This window comes from Eleutherodactylus coqui, chromosome 13 (genome assembly GCF_035609145.1).
Source record: "Eleutherodactylus coqui strain aEleCoq1 chromosome 13, aEleCoq1.hap1, whole genome shotgun sequence".
Taxonomy (NCBI): domain Eukaryota; kingdom Metazoa; phylum Chordata; class Amphibia; order Anura; family Eleutherodactylidae; genus Eleutherodactylus; species Eleutherodactylus coqui.
The window spans coordinates 73,812,887-73,838,877 of NC_089849.1; the positions used below are offsets into that span (position 1 = coordinate 73,812,887).

Here is a 25,991-nt window from a genome sequence, read left to right on the forward strand (position 1 = left end):
TTTAATGGCAGGCCCAGCGGCTGGGAAATTTTTTACTGTAATGATTAGAGATGAGCGAGTGTGCTCGTTTAGAGCAATTACTCGAATGAGTATCGCTTTTTTCGAGTAACTGCCTACTCTGGTAAAAAGCTTCAGGGGGCGCTGGGGTGAGCGGGGGGGGGGGGGGGGGGGGGGGAGGGGGGGAGAGCTTCCCCCTGTTCCCACCTGCTACCCACCGCTCCACCCTGCCACCCCCCAGCGCCCCCCAAATCTTTTCCCCCTAGTAGACAGTTACTTGAAAAAAGCGATGCTCGTTCGAGTAATTGCTCTAAACGAGCACGTTCGCTCATCTCTTGTAATGATAAAACCCCTTTAAATCTTCTGATCTTTATCACTGAGGACACTTTCTGACTTGATTCTTTGAGCAAAGGCCATCTGGGGGTGTTTATATATTTTTTTACCTTTTGTACCTCAGTACATATAATTAATAGGTTTTAATTAACTTGATACAAAGTTACATTTTATGGTATTACTTAGTGATTTGTGATTTTTGTTGGGTACCTTAGTCACTATGGGGTCGGTGATATTACTCTCTCTTTCCAGCCGCTCCTTTAGCATCTTGTTTTCTTTCTGCAGAACTTGCAACTCTTCTTCACACTTAACTCGGGTAGTCCAACTTTGAGCTACCTGCAGCTCCATTCTGACTCGAAGCAGTTCTTCTTTCACAGAATAGAACTGTAAGTTTCATAGAAAAAAAATGATATTAAAGTAATGATATGAATTCTACTAACTGTACGACTTAGGGCGCTTGCAGACGGGCGGAAATTCCGCGGATTTCCGCCGCTGGAAGCCTGCATAGGATTGCGTTAACAAACTCAATCCTATGCAGACGGCCGCGATTTGGCCGCACAAAATCTCGCGCGGCAAAAAATCCGCGGCATGCTCTATTTTCTGTGCGGGGCTCGTAGAACCCCACAGAGAAACATCACTCACCCACGGCCGGCTCCGGTCTGCGCATGCGCCGGCTGCCCGGCTGCCGGCACATGAAAGATCCGGAGCTGCAGGGCGCGGGTGAGTACGCGCTGCTCTCTGCAGGTGCTCGGGTCGGGTCCCGCTGTGAGAATTCTCGCTGCCGGATCCGACCCGCCCGTCTGCAGGCGGCCTTTGAGTTCAGGTCTATATAATCCTAATTAAAAAGACAGCATTAATTCTAAGGTCTCATTATTCATTGGGGGTTTGAAAGGTGCTGCGTAATGTACGGAGCTGTGCAAGTTTCAGCACACAGCAGTTCCAATGAACAGCTGTGATGGGTGACAACGAGACAACTAGATGGGTGTCTGACCCCATCCATCTAGTATTGATGACTCCTCATTAACCCCTTCCCGCCACAGGACGTAAATGTACATCCTGGCAGAGGGATACTTAATGCAGCAGGACATACACTCATGTCCTGTGGATAGTGCGAGATCAGGAGAGATCCCACGCTACCCGGCAGCAGGAGCTGGCTATCACTAATAGCCAGCTGCAACAGGGAGGGTGCATCCGAGCAACGAACCCCGCTGTTAACCCCTTCCCCGCCGCGATCTATGTAGCTCGCGGCATGTAAAGGGATCGCCTTATAATAGCGATCATAGGTGTGATTGTACAAGTTCCCTACAGGGACATAAAAAGTGTAAAAAAAAAAGGATAAAAATAATGTAAAAAAACGAAAATGTATAAAATAAAAGACCTTTTTTGTGCTTTTTCCCATATTAAAAAAAAACAACAAAACCCCACAAAACTTCACAGTTTTGGTATCATTGTATCCGTAGCGACATGTACAATAAATTGAACACACTTTTTATCATACATGGCAATAATGCGTTAAAAACTCGCTTAAAAAACGGATACAAAATACTTATTTTTTTCATTTAGCCTCCCAAAAAACGCAATATTAGTAATCAAAAAAGCCGTATGTAACAACAAAAACTACAGCGCGTCTCACAAAAAAACAAGCCCTCACAGAGCTCCGTCCATGGAAAAATAAAAAAGTTACAAGACTTTGAATGCAGCGATTTAGAAAAAAAATTAATTTCCAAAGAAAGGTTTTTTGTTTCGGAAAAGTGGAAAAACCTAAAAAAAAATATAAGAATTTTGGTTCGTTGTAATCGTAGCGCCCTACTGAAAAAAATGCATTGTGTCATTTATGCTGTAAAAAAAAAAAATCTATGGCAGAATTGATGCGTTTTCTCTCCCTGCTATCATAAAAAAAAATAATAAAGGTTTTACAATATAGTCTTACGTACCCAAAAATGACACCATCAAAAACTACAGTTCACCACGCAAAAAACATCTGCATCAACAGAAAAATAAAAAAAGTTATGGTCTTTGAAAAATGGAGATAAAATTCCGCCAAAAATCTTCGCATCTTTAACCCTCTGATGTCTGAAGATGTCCGGCAGGGTATTCTTACTGTATATTACTGGCCGCTCTGTTGTCAGGGGCCTTTCCAGTATGTCCCATACCAGAGTACTGGGTCTAGCCAGCAGATGGCGCCATTGTATAACGGCAGAAAGAGAAAGCTCCCTAGGAAACCCTGAATCCAAAATTAGATTGCAAATGGTTAAACCCAAAATAGGCCATGTCCTTCAGGGGTTAATCTTATAATCCCAGGAAACCCCTTTACTATCCAACAGGTTTTTTGCATAGGTAAACCCAAACGGTGGAGACACTGAATGACCACTTCATTACAGATACCTGCCCTTCAATGACTGCGGCTTCCCTGTATGGAAATTAGCCAAGTGAACCTGGAATGCAGTGTAACATCAAGTGACTAAGTCTTCCATGGATCATTTCCAGTGTTAATCCATATTAATGTTGGAAACTTGATCTATGTGAGTGACTTGGAGTAAGACCTGGTCATTGATGCTAGGCTACCCGGGGGTCAGGATTTCAAAAACTGCCAACTTTGTGGGGTTTTCTTGTGCAACAATGTCAAGAGTATACCAAAAATGTTGTGATTCATGAAGGCGTGAATGCAATGCCGGTGTTCCTACTAACATGTCAAAGTGCCCAACTCGTCGTTCCTTAGTACGGATGGGCTATAACAGCATCAGAGTATAAGGGCCAAAAGTAAAACTCCAGAGGGCAAAGGGCGCAAAAATTAGATCACTGAGCACTGTAAGGCTGGGTTCACACAGAGCGGATTTGCCGTGGAAATTCCGTCCGGAATTTCGCCGCGGCATGTCCGCCTGCGGCCGCTAATTGCTCCCTCTCCCTGATTTGGGGATATCCCGACGCAGCTCCAGTGAACGGGCAATGTTTCATGCGATGCTCATATGTGTTTTCAGCACATGCGAATGGCGCATTTTTTAGGCGCCTATAGATGCACAGAAAACACGCTGGTCTGACTGAGGCCTAAAGATGTCAGAAGTCACGCGGTTGCTAAAGCAGCTATCAGTCAGATAAAATGGCGAAGGCATGTGTGACTTTCGAGCACCCATGTGGTTCATGCAATAGTTTGGTAAAATCAGAAGTGTCTGGATGCTAATACCCTGTTTCCCTGAAAATAAGACATAGTATGATTTTCCAGAATTTTTGAGGATGCAAAATGATTTTTCAGGCTTTTTGAGGATGCTTGAAATAGAAGCCCTACCCCAAAATTAAGCCCTGCTAACAGTTAATTAAAAAAGTCCATTTAAATAGTGTCCAGGCAGCTATACATATAAAAAAGTTAAACCTTTTTGAGCAAAAATTTATATAAGACACTGTCTTATTTTCGGGGAAGCACGGTAGTGACAACTTTCCGTACCTACTGTGGTTGCAAAAGTCAAACATGACTTACAGCCATCCTTTGAAAGCTATATAAATCTGGTAATAAATCTCTAATGCTTTTCACGCTGAAGTGTGTATACATTTTTGGAATGCTGTTGTATTCTTCTCCGGTGCACCGTCCAATTTGCCACATCTGATTGATAAGGCTGAGATAGTAGCCTTTGAATATCACCTAAAATTAGTGATTAATCCGACATTTTATATTGTCTGATCTATATGTTGAACCTCGGCATATAATATAGTCAGCCGGTCACCTGTTCCTGCAGCTCACTATTCCTGCTCTGCACCGTGTCCTTCTCCTGTAGTGCATGAGAGTAGCGCATGGACAACTCATACTGCTCATCCTTCAGTTTGCTCAGCATTTGGCTCTGGGCATCCATCTCTCTGCGAAGTTGTTGATTTTCATACTCCATCGTTCGCATACATTCTCCTTCCTCTTTCAGCTGTTGTTGCTTTTCGCGCATTTTGTGCAGATGGTGCACTAATGTCCCTTTGAGTTGTTTCTCCTGCATCAACTCCTCCTGCAAACTACCTAGTGTGTTCATGAGAAAAGCACTCAAATGGCTGCTGTCAATAAGTCCTGCAGATAAAGCACACTACTATTAACAAGGAGGTAATGGTCATCTTGTAATAACAATATATGTAACCTTCTTCAATGCAATTGTTAATTAACCCCCCCCCCCCCCAAAAAAAAACAAAAAACAAACCCTGAAACTATTTCCTCTCCCATTAACACCAATTTTGATAATCGTGTTTCTGCCTAACAGGAACATTTTACATGGACGCCTCTTTCAATATTGCACCAGCAATTTGCGAAACTTTTTTAGGTTACTGCATTAACTTGTTGTTTTTGATCATTTTACCTTTTAGCTGTATTATCCCCATATTATGTGGGTATCAGGACATTTGTGGCAACTTTATCTACAGAATGGGTCTAGATGTGCAACTAGGGTCAAATCTAAAAGAATATGTAATATACAAACTCGCTCAAGTAAACCGCTGACGATACAACCCGCTGATTTCAATGGGTTCCTTCACATTCAGAGTTTTTGCACAACATGCTCTATTTTTATGTGCATCTGTGCGCCCAAGGCACCATAGTAGTCTATGGGGGTGGGCAAATACGCACCTCATCCGCACAAAATCACGGACGTAACTGTGCGATTTTTGCGGTGTTAATTGATAACACCGGGGACTAATTGGGCTACTCAGCTGGTTCAAAAAAGACGCGCTGATGTGAACGGACTTGGCAGCGTAAAAAAGAACAGTAAAATGTGCAAAAACGTGGGCAAAAGCATGTGATAGAGCTCCATTCAGAGTGCAATCACATCATCTTCTCACGAGCGTATATACGCATATGCTCGTGTGCAGAAGCCCTTAGGGGTAACATTTCAGCTGTGATACGGAATGTCCTTTATGTACAGTATTCATGGGGCTAGGGCAGTTCTAAAGGCTAATAAGTTAAATAAGTTATGTAGTACAAAGTTTTCTTGCTTCAAATGTGTTAAAGAAAATGACTTGGAGTTGAAGTCAGTAAGATTATAGTATCTTCACCCTATCGGGAGCTGGGGGTGTGAGAGGGGCATTCCCCCTGTCAAACCCCTAGCTTCCGGTGGCGTTAAGATACACTAATACCCTCTATATACATATGTACTGTACATTAAAGGAGAAAAACATCAATGAAATGTAAAAGAAGTGTAAACATGAGTACACAAATTGTATGACAAATCCTAATGAATTACAATGGCAACATTTTTTTAACCAAATCTTAAAACTTTAAGCCTTATTCACTCTATGATCTAAATTTAATTTATCGTATATACTCGAGTATTAGCCGACCCGAGTATAAGCTGAGTCAATAAGTTTCACCACAAAAAACTGGGAAAACTTATTGACTTGAGTATAAGCCGAGCTATACTCCAGTATATACTGGGTAAAAAAAAAACCCTCCATACTCCCCTCCCAGTCTGTGCGAAAAGCTGCTTGAATTCTTCCCACTGTCATCCCCCGCCGTCCTCTCTGCTTGGCTCTGTCAGTGCTGCGAAAGTAAGCGCTGTGATTGGATTGAGCGCCAGCCAATCACAGCTGGCTCTCGATCCAATCACAGCGCTTACTTACACAGCACTGACGGCAGGGGATTTGAAAGCCGAGCAGGGGGAATTCTAAAGCAGCTGGATTGGCTGTGAATGATCGAGCACCGGCTGTGATTGGCTGGCGCTCGATCCAATCACAGCTCCTACTTACTCAGCACTGACGGCGGGGGATGACACCGGAGAGAATTCAAGCAGACTGCCGCACCGCCGCCGGAGACACAGACGCCGGCTGGGAGGTGAGTATGGAGGTTTTTTTTTAAGCCTACCCTGACTCGAGTATAAGCCAAGGGGGGCTTTGTCAGCACAAAAAAATGTGCTGAAAAACTAGGCTTATACTCGAGTATATATAGTACTTGAATTATTTGGGGGGGGGGGCATCTGACAGGGACCTAAGTTGTAAAATTAACATGAACGTAATCATGTAAACTCTGCATTTAAAGAAGAAACATTTCTTACTGGTGAAGCTGTTTGGATCCTTGTTTGCTTCTTTTCCTGTAATGAGGGTGTAAATTCTGGGATTCATCAGCATTAAGCTCTGCAGGAAAGCGATGGCCCCATTCTTTCCTCGTGTATGTAGTACATCTAGCAGGTGTCCTGCATTGATCAGAAAGTTTGGTTTAAGACAGTAAAAGAGGTGGCATAGAGTATTTATTTCATTCTGAAAATATGGAAAATAGGAAGTTACAGCTTAACACTGTAAAAACGTTTATTCCGCAGAGCCCAGGTTTGGATAAGAATTAAGGCCCCCTGCCACTGCCCTGGAGCAGGAGCCGCAGACAGTTCTCGGCAGGTCAGCCTAATCTGATAGATAGGTTGACCATGGAGAATCGGGGCAATTCGCAGCATGCTGCAAATTGCCTGCCGCGAGCGGAGAATCGCAATGATTCTCTGCTCGTGGATAGGGGGCCAGCGCTTTCCATAGCACCCTAAAGGTGATATGAAAAGGTGCCAAAGTAACCCTGTCTGATGGTGGAAGCTATAAAAAAGAAAAGCTTATTTAGAATAACGTAACAAAGTATTTAAAAAGAGGAATAAAAAAAGGATAAGAATGTGTGGCCACAGAGACTCTTGCTAAGAGGTAGAGAGAGAATCTGCTTCTTGCCTCATGTAGGAGGCTTTTAACCTCTTAAAGCTCCAGAATGTACTGATCACAGCTGCTAACCCTTTATAAATGCTCCAATTGATGGTTGGGGTTCCCCGAATGGTTCCCCACAATCAGATCATGGGGTGCCGGTTGATTGCCATGGCAGATTGCCTATCATGCATGTGATGTGGATTGATAGATTGCCTGTCAGACCACAGTATAATGTAACACTATGGCATTACATCATGCTGCAGGAGTGATCAAACCATCACAAGTTCATGTTCCCTATTATTATAATAATTATTATTTTTTTTTTAATGTTAATAAAAATTAAACAAATCCCCAACAAAATAGTTATGGCTGTCAGAAGACGGAGGCAGAAAATAGTTTCATTTTTTTCCAAAGATATGTTATAACTAGAGATGAGCGAGCGTACTCGGAAAAGCACTACTCGCTCGAGTAATTTGCTTTATCCGAGTATCGCTGTGCTCGTCCCTGAAGATTCGGGTGCCGGCACGGAGCGGGGAGCTGCAGGGGAGAGCGGGGAGGAACGGAGGGGAGATCTTTCTCTCCCTCTCTCCCGCCCGCTCTCCCCTGCTCCCTGCTGCGACTCACCTGTCAGCCGCAGCGGCATCCGAATCTTCAGGGACGAGCACAGCAATACTCGGATAAAGCAAATTACTTGAGCGAGTAGTGCTTTTCCGAGTACGCTCGCTCATCTCTAGTTATAACTTATATCTTAAAAGTAGTACAGAAAAATCAAACGATATAAATTTGGCATCGTAGTAACTGGACTGACCTACAGAATAAGTTATCAGGTTATTTTTGCTGCAGTATGTACACCATAGAAAAAGACCCCACCCTCCAAAAAATGGCAGAATTTGGTTTTTTCCATTTAGAATTTTTTTAAAGGTTTTTCTGTACATTGTATGGTACATTAAATAGCACCATTGAAAAATACAACTCGTCCCGCAAACAACAAGCCCTCATACAGCGACGTCGATGGATAGATAAAAGAGTTATGAGTTTTTAAATGTGGGGAGGAAAAAAAGGGGGAAAAAAGGGCCATGTCCTTAATGGGTTAAAGCAGGATTTTGGCCAACTGCCAACAAGAACCAACTACCCTACATGCTGATTTGCCCGTTTTTAGCCCATCATTGATGAGTTAAAGGGGTTGTCCCGCGCCGAAACGTGTTGTTTTTTTTTTCAATAGCCCCCCCGTTCGGCGCAAGACAAACCCGATGCAGGGCTTTAAAGAAAAAAACGGATAGTACTTACCCGAATCCCCGCGCTCCGGTGACTTCTTACTTACCTTGCGAAGATGGCCGCCGGGATCTTCACCCTCGGTGGACCGCAGCTCTTCTGTGCGGTCCATTGCCGATTCCAGCCTCCTGATTGGCTGGAATCGGGACACGTGACGGGGCGGAGCTACGAGGAGCAGCTCTCTGGCACGAGCGGCCCCATTCAGAAGGGAGAAGACCGGACTGCGCAAGCGCATCTAATCGGGCGATTAGATGCTGAAAATTAGACGGCTCCATGGAGACGAGGACGCTAGCAACGGAACAGGTAAGTGAATAACTTCTGCATGGCTCATATTTAATGCACGATGTACATTACAAAGTGCATTAATATGGCCATACAGAAGTGTATAACCCCACTTTGTTTCGTGGGACAACCCCTTTAATATAATTAGCTAATTTCTCAGTCACATTGGATTGTTTTGGCCTGAGTTGTCTCAAGCCCAAAACTTAAATTGATTCAGCTGAAATGGCTCGCCATCCGTGGTTTGGTCTTCCACATTTGGGGACTTGGTAACAGTCAATTAGTGTATGTTATATGTCGGTATGTTACACCACTTAGTATAATATATGTTACTGTGGAGCCCTCAGTATATTCGGTGTATCCTGTATATATCTTGTATCTCTGGTATACTCTACAGAGAGATAATACAGTCACTGAGCTGCAGACCACTATATACATGTGCGTAGCAGAGCAGAGTGTGTGTGCCTGCGTGTAGCAGAGCTGAGTGTGCGAACCTGCGTGTAGCAAAGCAGAGTGCGTGCAGCAGTGTGTAGGTTTTGCTACATGCACCCTGCTTTGCTACACGCACTCTGCTCATCCAGAGACAGGTGGCGCCATCATTGCATCCCTGTGTCTGTTGGAACAAAGCCGAAGGCGTGTAGCAAAGCCGAGTGCATGCAGACGCGCATAGCAAAGCCAAGCGTGCGCAGCCGCGTGTAGCAAAGCCAAGCACGCAGCCACGCATAGCAAAGCCAAGTGCACACAGCCGTGCATAGCAAAGCCAAGCGCGCGCAGCCGCGTGTAGCAAAGCCAAGTGCATGCAACAGTGTGCGTGCAGCAAAACAGAATGTGTGAAGCAAAACAGAGTCCGTGCAGCAGTGCTGAGTGTGCGTTGCTCTGTGGGCAGCAGAGCAGAGTGTGTGTGCGTGCGTGTAGCAGAGCCGAGTGTGCGAACCTGCGTGTAGCAAAGCAGAGTGCATGCAGCAGTGTGTAGGTTTTGCTACATGCACTCGGCTTTGCTACACGCGGCTACACGCACTCTGCTTTGCTACACGCACTCTGCTCATCTAGAGACGGGTGGCGCCATCATTACATCCCTGTGTCTGTTGGAACAAAGCCAAAGGCGTGTAGCAAAGCCGAATGTGCGTGCAGCCAAGCCGAATGTGCATGCAGCAAAGCCGAATGTGCGTGCAGCCGCGTGCAGCAAAGCCGAATGTGCGTGCAGCAAAGCCGAATGTGCGTGCGGCCGCGGGCAGCAAAGCCGAATGTGCGTGTGGCCGCGGGCAGCAAAGCCGAATGTGCGTGTGGCCGCGTGCAGCAAAGCTGAATGTGCTTGCGGCAAAGCCAAATGTGCGTGCAGCCACGTGCGGCAAAGCCAAGTGCGTCCAGGTGTGTGCAGCAAAACAGAGTGTGTGCAGCAAAACAGAGTGCGTGCAGCAGTGCTCATTGCTCTGTGGGGAGCAGAGCTGAGTGTGTGGAGCAACGTGTAGCAGAGCTGAGTGTGTGCAGCAAAGCTATATGTGTAACGGCATGTAGCAGAGCTGAGTGTGAGGTGGATAAAGGTGGATAAACTGCAAGCCACAAGGAGAGTCCGAACCACAAGACTCAAATAGCAATTTGAATATAGTTGGATATAGTGGCAAAAGAGATTTCTCCTTTACCAAAGTGCAAAAGGGGGCAAATTATTGGAACGTGATAAGCGGGATGGTTGTATTGACAAACTCCCCGCCACTTAGACCATTCTCACCAGGCTGTTAGGAGGTATTGAAACCAGTGGATGCGTGAGGACACACAAGGTGACCGAGCTCAGGACGCTCTCAACAGACCACCAGTAGAGAGGATCGTTTGATCGTCCGACAAGGACAACCAGCTCCACCTATTAATGTGAATATAGTTGGATATAGTGGCAGCATGAGCAGAAAATCAATTTCTTGATAAAAAAGTTGCAAAATGCTTTTATTAATCCATGGTCAGAATAAAAAGTAAGCAAGCTACGTTTCGGCCATATTGGGCCTTTTTCAAGGCTTGAAATATATAATGATGTATACGGATTAATACTGTACCATGCTAAATATACATATATCATATATATACATACATACACTATACTATACTGATATATGCTGCAGCATATTAATACTGTATATACATGCTGATATATCATGATACGTATACTGGACCATACTGATATATAATGTACCATGCAAACTGAAATAGAAGAGTCAGTTAGTCAGTCAGTTTGAAAATTTTGCGACTTCGTTTAAACCAAACTGGAAGTTCGCCAAAACCCCTAAAACTGGTGTATAACACGGTCTGATAACCATAAAAGCCCCATATAATACTCAGTGTCACAGCCGGCTCCTGCTGTGGGATAGCGCAGGCTCACTTCTGAGCCCCCGCCATCCACAGAACGTACGTTTAAGTCCTGTTGCGTTAAGTGTCCCCCAGTCGTATACATATATCTGGTGGCAGTAAGGGGTTAAAATATCACACTATTTATTCCGCACGATGAACATCATAACAGAAAAGGTACAGAATGTGAGAATCGTGAGGGTTTTTTGTTACCCCATTTTCCAAAATAATTGAATAAAAAGTCATTAAAAAGATGTGTACCCCAAATTGTAATGGTAAAAACCACAACTTGCGCCACAAATAAGCCTTCTGACAGCACAAGCGACAAAAACATAAAAGTTGTGGGAGTACGGCTCCGGTCACATCATCTCACATCACTTCTCTTCCGTGGCTGGGACTTCATATAATTCACATGACCCTTATCCTGGATTGTCACAGCGCCAAAGTATGCCACATCATTACTCCACCAACACTAAGGCTGCCTGCAGATGAGCAGGTCGGATCCGGCGGCGAGAATTCTCGCCACGGGACCCGACCCGAGTGCCTGCAGAGACGAGCACGTACTCACCCACGCCCGGCGGCCCCGACTCTTTCATGTGCCGGCTGCCGGGCAGCCGGCGCACGCGCAGACCGGAGCCGGCGGCCGGGTGAGTGACGTTTCTGTGCGAGGCTCTGCGAGCCCCGCACAAAAATAGGACATGCCGCAGTTTGTTTGCCGCGCGAGATTTCGCGCAGCCAAACCGCGGCCATCTGCATAGGAGTGCGTATTGTAATGCACTCCTATGCAGGCTTTCAGTGGCGGAAATCCCGCCGCGGGATTTCCGCCTGTGTGCAGGCGGCCTAAGACTTGTCATGTCCAAGAACGGGCGGCGGCAGCAGGAACAGCGAGCAACTGTTTTCATCATTGGGCACAAGGGGAATCGCCAGGGGGCCTCATTTATCCAACCTGTCTTAACAGTAAAACGGTCTTTGTTGCCCATAGCAGCCAATCAGAGCTCAGCTGTCATTTCTTATACTGCTGTGGTAAAATAGAAGCCGATTGGCTGCTATGGGCAATAAAGACAGTTTTATTGTTAGACAGTCTTGATAAATCTTCCCCATAATATTCTTATCTATGGAAAAGTCTGGACAAACTTCTTAATGGGCAATTATCATGACATCACAAGGTGTATTACATCACAGACATCACATGACATCACAATAGCTTCAGAATGTCCAGAGTTCTAAACCTGAAGCTTCTTGTGGCAGTTGAGCGCAATGGCTTGAAGAGGACGAGCCTAGGTAAGAAGCTCTTCACTCAGGGTACTTTTACACCGGACGACTGTCGGGGGCAGAAGCGCCCAACCGTAGTCCCAACGACTATCACTCCTGTGCTTTCTCACCGCAGTAATGGTAGTGCAGTGAATGGAGGCGGAGCGTGACGGAGATCTCTTCTGGCCACCGACCTCCATTCACTGTGAACAGGCAGTCGCTCAAAGAGGACACTGAGAGAAGTCGCTCACTAGTCGTTTAGTTTCAGTGAGGTGAAACGAAGCGACTGGCAACTGTCATATGCCACGTTTACATGAGACGACGATCACTTACTATCGCTTGATCTGTCGGTGATAGTTGGCCCATGTAAAAAAGTAACTTTAGCGCTGAGGCCTTGTTCACGCATCGTGGAACTCTGAGTACTTGGACTTGTGGGCGCTCTGGGGCAGATTTGTTAAAACCCTTAGGCCAGTTTTCTAGCATAGAAAAGTCACCCAATTTGGCGCACGGCGTCCTTTAGGTCAAAATGCGCAACTTTATTTTGACTTTATTTTGGATGAGAAAATGCTGCAGTGTTTTCTGCTGCCTTTCTGCCCCGTGTGAATGTACCCTTAATGCAGTAATATCCGCTCTCTTGTCCGGCTGTATAGACACTCAGCAGATTATTAGGTAGTGTAGCTGGCACTCCACATAGCGGCCATCTCTTGATCAAGTCATCCGCTCGGCCTATACACATCAGAAGCAGCTTAACTGAGGAAGAGGCTTCTCTTGTGCTGCAGATTGCTCCGACCGCCTCCGTTCACAGTAAAGAGGCAGTCGTTCATCCATGTTTATACGGACAGATCATCGCTCATCTTTTATGCTTACAGATATTACGTCTATGCCCGGCTGCATGTCAAGCCCGTCTATGCCCAGCTGCGTGTCAAGCCCGTCTATGCCCGGCTGCGTGTCAAGCCCGTCTATGCCCGGCTGCGTGTCAAGCCCGTCTATGCCCGGCTGCGTGTCAAGCACGTCTATGTCAACCTTTATGTCAATCACGTCTATGCCCGGCTGCGTGTCAAGCACGTCTATGCCCGGCTGCGTGTCAAGCACGTCTATGCCCGTCTACGTGTCAAGCACGTCTATGCCCGGCTGCGTGTCAAGCCCGTCTATGTCCACCTTTATGTCAATCACGTCTATGCCTGGCTGCGTGTCAAGCACGTCTATGCCCGGCTGCGTGTCAAGCACGTCTATGCCCGGCTGCGTGTCAAGCATGTCTATGCCAGGCTGCGTGTCAAGCCCGTCTATGTCCACCTTTATGTCAATCACGTCTATGCCTGGCTGCGTGTCAAGCACGTCTATGCCCGGCTGTGTGTCAAGCACGTCTATGCCCGGCTGCGTGTCAAGCACGTCTATGCCCGGCTGCGTGTCAATCACGTCTATGTCCACCTTTATGTCAATCACGTCTATGCCCGGCTGCGTGTCAAGCACGTCTATGCCCGGCTGCGTGTCAAGCACGTCTATGCCCGGCTGCGTGTCAAGCACGTCTATGCCAGGCTGCGTGTCAAGCCCGTCTATGTCCACCTTTATGTAAATCACGTCTATGCCCGGCTGCGTGTCAAGCACGTCTATGCCCGGCTGCGTGTCAAGCACGTCCATGCCAGGCAGCGTGTCAAGCACGTCCATGCCAGGCTGCGTGTCAAGCACGTCTATGCCAGGCTGCGTGTCAAGCCCGTCTATGTCCACCTTTATGTAAATCACGTCTATGCCCGGCTGCGTGTCAAGCACGTCTATGCCCGGCTGCGTGTCAAGCACGTCTATGCCCAGCTGCGTGTCAAGCACGTCTATGCCAGGCTGCGTGTCAAGCCCGTCTATGTCCACCTTTTTGTCAATCACGTCTATGCCCGGCTGCGTGTCAAGCACGTCTATGCCCGGCTGCGTGTCAAGCACGTCTATGCCCAGCTGCGTGTCAAGCACGTCCATGCCAGGCTGCGTGTCAAGCCCGTCTATGTCCACCTTTATGTCAATCACGTCTATGCCCGGCTGCGTGTCAAGCACGTCTATGCCCGGCTGCGTGTCAAGCACGTCTATGCCCGGCTACGTGTCAAGCACGTCTATGCCAGGCTGCGTGTCAAGCCCATCTATGTCCACCTTTATGTCAATCACGTCTATGCCCGGCTGCGTGTCAAGCACGTCTATGCCCGGCTGCGTGTCAAGCACGTCTATGCCTAGCTGCGTGTCAAGCCGTCTATGCCAGGCTGCGTGTCAAGCCCGTCTATGTCCACCTTTATGTCAATCACGTCTATGCCCAGCTGCGTGTCAAGCCGTCTATGCCAGGCTGCGTGTCAAGCCCGTCTATGTCCACCTTTATGTCAATCACGTCTATGCCCGGCTGCGTGTCAAGCACGTCTATGCCCGGCTGCGTGTCAAGCACGTCCATGCCAGGCTGCGTGTCAAGCCCGTCTATGTCCACCTTTATGTCAATCACGTCTATGCCCGGCTGCGTGTCAAGCACGTCTATGCCTGGCTGCGTGTCAAGCCCGTCTATGTCCACCTTTATGTCAATCACGTCTATGCCCGGCTGCGTGTCAAGCACGTCTATGCCTGGCTGCGTGTCAAGCACGTCTATGCCCGGCTGCGTGTCAAGCACGTCTATGCCAGGCTGCGTGTCAAGCCCGTCTATGTCCACCTTTATGTAAATCACGTCTATGCCCGGCTGCGTGTCAAGCACGTCTATGCCCGGCTGCGTGTCAAGCACGTCTATGCCCAGCTGCGTGTCAAGCACGTCTATGCCAGGCTGCGTGTCAAGCCCGTCTATGTCCACCTTTATGTCAATCACGTCTATGCCCGGCTGCGTGTCAAGCACGTCTATGCCCGGCTGCGTGTCAAGCACGTCTATGCCCGGCTACGTGTCAAGCACGTCTATGCCCGGCTGCGTGTCAAGCCCGTCTATGTCCACCTTTATGTCAATCACGTCTATGCCCGGCTGCGTGTCAAGCACGTCTATGCCCGGCTGCGTGTCAAGCACGTCCATGCCAGGCTGCGTGTCAAGCCCGTCTATGTCCACCTTTATGTCAATCACGTCTATGCCCGGCTGCGTGTCAAGCACGTCTATGCCTGGCTGCATGTCAAGCACGTCTATGCCCGGCTGCGTGTCAAGCACGTCTATGCCAGGCTGCGTGTCAAGCACGTCCATGCCAGGCTGCGTGTCAAGCCCGTCTATGTCCACCTTTATGTCAATCACGTCTATGCCCGGCTGCGTGTCAAGCACGTCTATGCCTGGCTGCGTGTCAAGCACGTCTATGCCCGGCTGCGTGTCAAGCACGTCTATGCCAGGCTGCGTGTCAAGCCCGTCTATGTCCACCTTTATGTCAATCACGTCTATGCCCGGCTGCGTGTCAAGCACGTCTATGCCCGGCTGCGTGTCAAGCACGTCTATGCCCAGCTGCGTGTCAAGCACGTCTATGCCAGGCTGCGTGTCAAGCCCGTCTATGTCCACCTTTATGTCAAGCACGTCTATGCCCGGCTGCGTGTCAAGCACGTCTATGCCCGGCTGCGTGTCAAGCACGTCTATGCCCGGCTGCGTGTCAAGCACGTCCATGCCAGGCTGCGTGTCAAGCCCGTCTATGTCCACCTTTATGTCAATCACGTCTATGCCCGGCTGCGTGTCAAGCACGTCTATGCCTGGCTGCGTGTCAAGCATGTCTATGCCCGGCTGCGTGTCAAGCACGTCTATGCCAGGCTGCGTGTCAAGCCCGTCTATGTCCACCTTTATGTCAATCACGTCTATGCCCGGCTGCGTGTCAAGCACGTCTATGCCCGGCTGCGTGTCAAGCACGTCTATGCCCAGCTGCGTGTCAAGCCGTCTATGCCAGGCTGCGTGTCAAGCCCGTCTATGTCCACCTTTATGTCAATCACGTCTATGCCCGGCTGCGTGTCAAGCACGTCCATGCCAGGCTGCGTGTCAAGCCCGTCTATGCCTGGCTGCGTGTCAAGCACGTCCATGCCAGGCTGCGTGTCAAGCCCGTCTATGTCCACCTTTATGTCAATCTCGTCTATGCCCAGCTGCGTGTCAAGCACGTCTATGCCTGGCTGCGTGTCAAGCCCGTCTATGTCCACCTTTATGTCAAGCACGTCTATGCCCGACTGCGTGTCAAGCACGTCTATGCCCAGCTGCGTGTCAAGCACGTCTATGCCAGGCTGCGTGTCAAGCCCGTCTATGTCCACCTTTATGTCAATCACGTCTATGCCCGGCTGCGTGTCAAGCACGTCTATGCCCGGCTGCGTGTCAAGCACGTCTATGCCCGGCTACGTGTCAAGCACGTCTATGCCAGGCTGCGTGTCAAGCCCGTCTATGTCCACCTTTATGTCAATCACGTCTATGCCCGGCTGCGTGTCAAGCACGTCTATGCCCGGCTGCGTGTCAAGCACGTCCATGCCAGGCTGCGTGTCAAGCCCGTCTATGTCCACCTTTATGTCAATCACGTCTATGCCCGGCTGCGTGTCAAGCACGTCTATGCCCGGCTGCGTGTCAAGCACGTCTATGCCAGGCTGCGTGTCAAGCACGTCCATGCCAGGCTGCGTGTCAAGCCCGTCTATGTCCACCTTTATGTCAATCACGTCTATGCCCGGCTGCGTGTCAAGCACGTCTATGCCTGGCTGCATGTCAAGCACGTCTATGCCCGGCTGCGTGTCAAGCACGTCTATGCCAGGCTGCGTGTCAAGCCCGTCTATGTCCACCTTTATGTAAATCACGTCTATGCCCGGCTGCGTGTCAAGCACGTCTATGCCCGGCTGCGTGTCAAGCACGTCTATGCCCAGCTGCGTGTCAAGCACGTCTATGCCAGGCTGCGTGTCAAGCACGTCTATGTCCACCTTTATGTCAAGCACGTCTATGCCCGGCTGCGTGTCAAGCACGTCTATGCCCGGCTGCGTGTCAAGCATGTCCATGCCAGGCTGCGTGTCAAGCCCGTCTATGTCCACCTTTATGTCAAACACGTCTATGCCCGGCTGCGTGTCAAGCACGTCTTTGCCTGGCTACGTGTCAAGCACGTCTATGCCCGGCTGCGTGTCAAGCACGTCTATGCCAGGCTGCGTGTCAAGCCCGTCTATGTCCACCTTTATGTAAATCACGTCTATGCCCGGCTGCGTGTCAAGCACGTCTATGCCCGGCTGTGTGTCAAGCACGTCTATGCCCAGCTGCGTGTCAAGCACGTCTATGCCAGGCTGCGTGTCAAGCCCGTCTATGTCCACCTTTATGTCAATCACGTCTATGCCCGGCTGCGTGTCAAGCACGTCTATGCCCGGCTGCGTGTCAAGCACGTCTATGCCCGGCTACGTGTCAAGCACGTCTATGCCAGGCTGCGTGTCAAGCCCGTCTATGTCCACCTTTATGTCAATCACGTCTATGCCCGGCTGGGTGTCAAGCACGTCTATGCCCGGCTGTGTGTCAAACACGTCTATGCCCGGCTGCATGTCAAGCACGTCCATGCCAGGCTGCGTGTCAAGCCCGTCTATGTCCACCTTTATGTAAATCACGTCTATGCCCGGCTGCGTGTCAAACACGCCTATGCCCGGCTGCGTGTCAAGCATGTCTATGCCCGGCTTTATGTCAATCACGTCTATCTCAATCAGTAACTATATATAGCAATATGCAGCAGGTTAGATTAGATCCAGGGTGATATCTGATCGCCACATTTGGGGTCAAGAAGGAATTTTTTGCCCTCCAAGGAGTACCTCTCTGGGGGATTTTTCGCCTTCTTCTGGATCTTTGGGTCCGGTGGCTCTCACTTCAGGACAACGGTGGACTGTTCATAATGACCGCAGCAAGTGCTGTGATCTCCACCGGCCTGACCTGAGAGTCATTGTGACCGTTGCCTATTCATTAAAAGAGCCGGTAATATTTAATTACAATGTTGCTTATTGCTTCTCCAATAAAGAAAAATTCCTAAAAACAATCCATTGCAGTGTTGGTCTTTTGTCTGGATTTCTTCTGTACAGTCACCATGATGAGAACGATCGCTGCCACTTAATACTTCAGAGGTAGAGCTGGACTGCACTACTGATTCTGTATATAATAAAGTGTATCAGCCCCCACATACATGACGACAGCAGTTGGGAGACAGGAACTATAGGGGGTCCATATATCGAGAATCCGCAGCGGGTCCCTCCTGCCCCACGGACATGAGCGCTGAAAAGAAGAATTAACTCACCTCTCGCACGCTCTGGATCTTCCCTTCGTCGCGGCTTCATCTTCTCTCCGTCGCAGCCGGATCTCCTTTCTTCGAAGCGGTGGATGTGCACGGCGTGTCGGTTGCGTGCCGTGCGCATACGCTGGCCCGAAAAGAAAAGATCCGGCCGCGAAGAAGGGAAGATCTGGAGCAGGTGAGTATATCCTTATTTTAGGTCTCCCGGGGATCCGGGCGACTTCCATAGGCTTCAACAGAAGCCTGTGGGAGCTGTGCCCGCGGGAGACCCGCACGAAAATGGAACATGGTCCGGATTTTTTCATGCTCCCTTTATTGACCATCCGCGGGTATTTATCTACCTGCGGGTGGTCAATGCATCCCTATGGGATGCGGATCCGCATGCGGCGATCCGCTGCGGATTCTAAATCCTACCGTAATGTCTCACAATCTTCCATACTTTATTTACATTACATTATATGAAGAACATTTAGTTACTAAAGTCAGAAAACAAATAATATAAGGCAATTATGAAAACAGGTATACAGTGTAGTAAAAGAAGGATGTCTAGAACTCGCAATGTATTGGCATCCAATCAGCAGCAAAAGTCATATTTGATATTAATGTTGATTATTTTCTTTACCAAGGGGAACCGGTCATATCTGATAAGCACCATAAACTAAGTTATGGTACATCATAGAGAATGTGAAATCTGGGGTGTACTTTTAATACTTACCCGACTGTTCGCTGCCTTGCTGTCAACTCTTGAGGTTGGTTCTCGGACTGCGTGACTTTTTGGGGGTGCATACCCATATAGAACACTATTTGTGTGTGTCCACTGATTGAAGAAAAGAGTCCCGGTCACAGGGATGGATTGGAGGAGCAGGGGCTCCATGGGTCAGTATATGAGGGAGCTCAGCACTCAAGGCATACTAGAGATTGGTACTAACCTTCAAGTTCCATTTTTACGCAGCCTTATGTGGTTGGGAACCATACAAACAATTTAATGTCTGGAACAGCTTACAGTGACCTTCTGATATAGCAGGACTGTTCTTTATTATACCAGTAAGTGTGTTGCCATGTTTATTGCTCTACTTTCCCAGATATTGTGCAGAGAAGTATATTTGGGCTCTTTTATATTTCATGTACATGTGTACAGAATCGATGCCCGTGTGATAACTATTCTTATTTCATTCTGTTGGCTCCTTGATAGTATCATCTTTTTTGTGCATATATATTGAAAGTTGGGTTTTAGGCCTGCTGCACACGGGCAGGACACGGGCATGTGGGATTCCCGTAGTGGAGTTCGTCCCAATGCCCAGCTGGTGCCCCCTGTGGCTCTGCACAGCACTGCAGATGTGCCTTCCGGCACTCTGTTACCCATGCACAATAGCCGCCGGTGCTCTGGAGTGACGCGGATCCCGCCATACTTCCGCAGTGCTCACTGTGGAAGTGCCGCGGAACGGCCGGCTTCATTCACTTCAATGGAAGGCAGCCATCCGTAACCTGCACAAAATCGCAGCATGCTGCAATTTATTATCCGCGAGTGGAAAATCGCAATCGATTTCCGCTCATGGAGATGACATGGCGTTTTGCCATTGAATACTATGGGCTGTATTTGCTGCAAAGTCTGGATGCGGACAGTAGAGAGGTAACATCAGGGCTGGAGAAGCAAATTGAGAATCATCAGTATAAAAGTGGTACTGAAAGCCCTTTCCAATCCACTGTCTGACATCTAAAGACATTCTGATTGAAGGCTGTACAGCTCCGATGTCGGAAGACATTCAGCAGGGTATTCTTACTGTAGATTACCGGCCGCTCTGTTGTTTGGGGCCTCTCCAGCATGTTACCTACCGCAGTACCGTCTCTATCCTGCAGATGGCGCCATTGTATACTGGCAGAAAGAGAAAGCTTCCTAGGAAACCCTGAGTCCAAAATTGGATTGCAAAGGGTTAATGAGCTGTTTTAGGCCAAAGGTATAGATAGAAAGGATGGGAGGGCAAAATGAAGTGATTCTGCTTCCTGTAGGAGTGCGTCCTATACATCGGTAATCATACCCATAACCATCTGTACTGCATACAGCAGTTTTCATATTTGTTAGGTAAGACTCACCCAATCGCATGGCCCTTGTAGAAAACTTTGCGCTGTGCAGAATATCCTCTTCATCCATGGCATCTATCACTCTAGCTTGACGCAGATACGGTGTGAGGCGCTCTGGTGACAGTCTTTGAACAATTTTACATCTGTGCCTTTCAATCATTTCCCATAGCTCTTCGTCCTCCAGGTCCATTAAATCTGGGTCAGTTTGTGATTGCGTTGCCATAGTTATGTTGGATATAATTACTGCAAAAGAAAGATGGGAGAAATAATAAATTAAAGAGCAGCTCAAGGTTTAGTGTGTATGTTATATTCCATTTCCTTTGAAGCTTCATGTCCACGGGCAAAATGGAATTTAGGAATCTGCGCGGTTGTCTGGCACACGTGATCCGAGCCCATGGGGAATCACTGGACACCTGCAGGTAATTAAATACCTAAGGATGTCATTTTTCCATGGTGCGCGGATTGCATAAGCGGGAAACCACCCGCAGCATGCTCTATTTCGTGCGGGTCTCCCGTGCGGATGGCTCCTACAGCTTCCATTGAAGCCTATGGAAGCTATTTGGTCCCGCAGCACACTCGCAGCTGTATTTGTGCTGTGCCACGGGACTACGGGAAAGCAGGACTTAAAAAAATAAATGTGCACGGCACATGCACGCGGCCTGGGTACCGAGCACATCCGCCGGGCCAAAGAAAGAAGATCCAGCCACGACGGACGGGAGACCCGCAGCGTCTGGACAGGTAAGTATATCTGATTTCTTGACCAATGTCTGCGGGAAAGGAGGGATCCGCTGCGGGATTCTGCATGGAGAATCCGTGTGGGTCCGAATATCCCCGTGGACATGAGGCCTTGGGGTACATCCACTTGAACGATATTAAAGTCGCACCCGAGATTCTTGGGTGCAGCTTGCATTGGATTGTACTCGGACATCCCGTCAGAGAGCTGTCCAATGTTCTGAACACGGCACATTGACATGTGTAATTCTCGTCTGAACATTGGACAAGGATAAGACATGTTGTGATTTTTTTTACTTGGATATCAGTCCGAGTAAAAAAAAAGTTGTGCGCATACACCCACTGAAAATAATGGGTTCTCTTTCTGTCCGATTTCCAGACCGAAAAATTGCCCATGTGCATGTACCCTTAATTAAATTTTGATAATTATAATCAGTAAAGTCCTATAGGATAATTATAGAATTATCTATCATTGTAGTATAGGAATATAATTATCTATCATTGTACTATAGGAATGTAACTAATTGTCATGGATGAATAATAGAATGCACCTTCAAGCAAACATCAACATTGAATCTATCTTTAGTGAGGGACAGGAAATGAACCTAGAAGGAAGTGCTACAGCGCTACTCCCAGGGTTCAGCACTGTCGCTGCTTTCTTGGAATTTCCATGTCATAAAAAAATAAAGAAAATAAAGACAAATGTTTATCCAGAAAGGAGTAAACAATAGTGACTGATATTGTAGTTTGCAACAACTCTAGATTACATGCTGAATCTGTCAACTGCAGTATGAGGGCTGTACAACAAATGCTCTAAAAAAATCTGAATTAGAAAACATATGCCCAATGCCAATAACCCTCCGCTTGGTCTTATTTCCATGGCATTTTTTAAAAATAGAACATCAGGGTGACACTATAAGGTTAATTTTTGAATGCAATGTAGCAAGTGTTCAGATCATGGCGGGCGAGAGACTGGCATCAGAGGTTGTTGAGTTGGCAGGCTAGATGGATTTCTTTGTTGCAGACCAGCGCCCAAAGTGGTTTGACTGTCAAAAGGGATCTTTCTCCCGTTACAACGTCTATGAATAGGAATCTAAATAATTCCATTCACATCGCTATTTCTTATATAATCTGATTTTTATTGTGACATGATTGGGTTTTCATCAGATTTAGGCTGCCCGAAACAGAGGATGATGTTTTTTTTACTTATCTATTTAAATCACTTTGTATATCATACGCTCTGAGGAAGGGGTAGTCCAAAGCGCACAAGTGTTCCTCCCACACTGTCTGTGTCATGTATCTTCTTTTAAAGGGGTTCTATCAAGATTAGAAGTTATACCCCATTCACAAAACCCTTACTGATCTCCGTCCTCCTCACTGCATACCCTGCAACCAGAAAGAGACTGAATGGATCAATGGTTGCGCAAGCACGCTGACACTCCGTTTACTTTTAATGGGACTTAGCCGAGGGGCACCGGCTTAGGTATTTCCGTCAGACCCTTTGAAATTAATGCACGCTCGGTAAGCGCTCTATTCATTCTGATGTCATTGCAGGGGAGAAGCCATCCCTACAGTGACAGGTAGGAGTCCGCGACTGACCAGCAAGTTATCCCCTATCCTGTAGTTGGGGATTACTTCTAATCTTGGTACAACCCCTTTAACATGACTAAATAAAATAGGAGCCTTTAATTACAAGGCATTGTGGTGCTGGAAGTTTTTCCTTGGACTCTGCTTACTTTATGCAAATATACCAAGAGAATACAGGGTACAGATGGCACATGAAACTCTTCAGTCCAAATCGGACTGTTCACCCAATTATTATGAAGCTACAGTGGTGTTGCTTGTTTTGACTATTTCTTATTTGAATCTACATTTTACTTACAGGTCAAGGGCACTGCCATGGGATGTAATGTAACCCCTACATTTGCCATTTTGATTATTTATGACGCTTTTGAAGAAAAATTTGTTTACAATAGTAAACTATTTTGTAACAAAATTTAACCCTTTCCAATCCACTGTCTAACCTCTTCCTACATTCTGATTGAAGTCTGTGCAGCTCTGATGTCAGAAGGCGTCCGGCAAGCTGTTCTTAATGTGTATTGCCGACAGCTCTGTTGTCGGGGGCCTCTCCGGCATGTCACATACTGCAGTACTGGCTCTAGCCAGCAGATGGCACCATTGTATAGTGGCAAAAGGAGAAAACCCCCTAGGAAACCCTGAATCCAAAATTGGATTGCAAAGGGTTAAAGAAGGTACTGTTACATTGGCAGGGCTCTCCTGATGCTCTCCGTGAATTCCATACTTCAATTTCTGCTTTTCTTTCCCAACTTCTATCTTTTTATAATGAAAAAACTTTTTTGTTTTCTCCAAAGTGTCATTTCTTTGATGTCTTGGTACAGATAATTTTCAACTGACATTCGACGTACACACGAAGCCTACGGGTAAGCGCAACGTACTTCATTGCAGAAGTAATCACCTTCTTGGTCTAATCGAAATCCCTTTTCACAGTTTACACGGGTCAAACTAGCTCCACTAAACTCCTTGAGATGCGTAGGAAATTCCAAAAAAAGAGGATATATCTCACACATACTTGATGACCACACTGAAAAAGATCAGCCATCTGTCCTGCTCTGGGATTTTTCAACCAAAGAATAATTTAACTGATATGATTGGGAGACCCACATGCATTGCAACTTATTCAACCCTACCAACATTAACTCTTTCCAATCAACTGACGTCTAAAGACATTCTGATTGAAGGCTGTACAGCTTCTGATGTTAGAAGACATCTGGCAGGGTATTCTTACTGTAAATTACTGGCCACTCTGTTCTCATGGGGCCTCTTCAGCATGTCCAATACTGCAGTACTGGCTCTAGCTAGCAGGTGGCGCCATTGTATAATGGCAGAAAGAGAAAGCCCCCTAGGAAACCCTGAATCCAAAATTGGATTGCAAAGGGTTAATGAACAGCCCAGGAATCTTGAGCATCAGGCGTCATTACATCAGTTCTCCCAGCCATATAAAAGGAGCTCTGTGCTAACCAATTCTGGTGCTGCGTAGTATCCTTTAGGCACCCCATGAAGGACTCCATCCCTTTTTTTCCTTTGGCTACTTTTATCCATGACCTAAACATGTCACTGAGCTTTCTGTATTAATGTGTTTCTTTCTAGGTTTATTCTGCGTTCAATTCACTATGAATTTAGTCTCCTCTATGATGTGAATATTGATAAAGTGATATTTTAATTATTTTCTTTTTGGCATACTTGAGCCTTGACCAGGCTTTTGTCTGCTTGGCCCCCTTTTTGTTGTACATATGTACAGAAGTTTAATTCCTTATCCTCAGCTGTTTCCTCACAGTTATGCTTGTGTACTCAGTTTATGCATCTTTTCTAACTTTTTTCTACCTGATAAAGTGTAATCTTACCCGAAACGTTGCATGCAAATAAGAGTTTATTCATGATTCTCTGGATTCAATAAAAAGTATTCAAGCATTGCATTCTGGTGCGCTGTCCCACCTCTCTATTTGTGGAGTTGTAGGTTCAAATCTGACCAAGGGTAGTATTGGCTTTTTATGTACTCTTTATGTTTGTTCTTCTTGCTTTTCTATTTCTCTTGCAATGAAGGAACAAGTGTGGTGGCTCAGCTGTGAGCAGTGCTGGATTTGTGGGTTCACATCTGACCAAGGGTATGGCTGTATGGAGTTTTTCAAAGTTGATGTTGCTCTTGATGAGATTTGAACCTAGGACCCCAGCATTACCAGGTAGTAGTGCTAACCACTGAGTGACATTCATTGAAGAGGTACCACCATCAGGCAGAAAACAGACAAAACTAGAAAAGAAAAACTGGTTATTTTCAAGTTCTATCTGCCTCCTATTGAGTACAATGCAAAATAAAATAAAACATGGCTGTGTTGGGGTCTCGGCCGCATGGCTTCAGGGGCGTAGACTACAAACTGTGTGATAGGTATTATCTAGTCAGTTGAGGTTTACCTTTTAATTTCTTAATTCTAAACAAATGTAAACATCTTCCACCGTTGGATGTCCAACGGGTCTGTGATATGAGAAGTAACATACATATGGTTAGAGATAGAAGTCAATGTTACTGATGAAAGTTAAATCTATATTTGTCCCCCCCCCCCCCCGGGGTCATAGGACATTCAGTGGGCAGATAACAAGAATAAAATGTTTAAAGTGTGGAAATTCAGTTTGGCATCTTTATAGAAATCCCCAACTAGTATGACGGGCACTTGTGTATCGACTATCATGTCTTCACTGATCTTCCTTGTAGTCTCAGAGTAACGGCCATCATTCTCCAAACAGCGTTTGCTAATCAGAGATGGAGACATGACGCTCGGCCTCCTTAACTTTGAGACGCTCCCGATAAACTGTTCAGCATTAGTGATTTTGGACTTTTTGTAATTCCCATGCGCCGCTCTATCCTCCTGAATGTGTGTTCGCTAATCTTGAAGCCATTAATTAGCCATATGTCGCAATATTTTGAGAAAGGGAAATTTTTGGCACTTTTTCGCACCAAAATTTTCTAAAATGAGACAAATTTTTCTAAAATGAGACAAATCCAACAACACCTCACGAAATGACAGCATGTCGGAGTCCAGAGCTACATGGCGATTTTAGTACCTCAAGATGGCAGGACTATAGCATCACCCAATAACGTCATACCGAGGTCAAGAGATATAGGTGGAGAGAGAAGTGGAGCAAACCCACAGTGAAGTCTGAGATTAAGGCCTCATGTCCACGGGATAATTTTTATTTTAAATCCACAGCGTTTCTCCCACACGCGGATCCGCTCCCCATAGGGATGCATTGGACACCCGCAGGTATTTAAATACCTGCGGATGTCATTTTTCCCGTCAGGCGCGGATCCGCGTGCGGGAAAAAATCCGG

The 25,991-nt window shown here is 47.0% G+C and overlaps 1 protein-coding gene across 3 annotated transcripts in view; it reads right to left on the bottom strand.

The window, feature by feature from the left end:
• CARD14 (caspase recruitment domain family member 14) overlaps window positions 1-25,991 on the bottom strand; it is a 91,923-nt gene that overhangs the window by 59,372 nt on the left and 6,560 nt on the right. For all 3 annotated transcript variants that reach the window (XM_066586777.1, XM_066586776.1, XM_066586775.1), the window contains exons 2-5: window positions 20,370-20,600; window positions 6,342-6,479; window positions 4,047-4,372; window positions 541-714 (exon numbers count right to left, since the gene is read on the bottom strand). In XM_066586777.1, coding sequence (XP_066442874.1) covers window positions 541-714; window positions 4,047-4,372; window positions 6,342-6,479; window positions 20,370-20,580 — 849 coding nt within the window. In that variant the 5' untranslated portion in view covers window positions 20,581-20,600. The remainder of the gene's footprint in view (window positions 1-540; window positions 715-4,046; window positions 4,373-6,341; window positions 6,480-20,369; window positions 20,601-25,991) is intronic.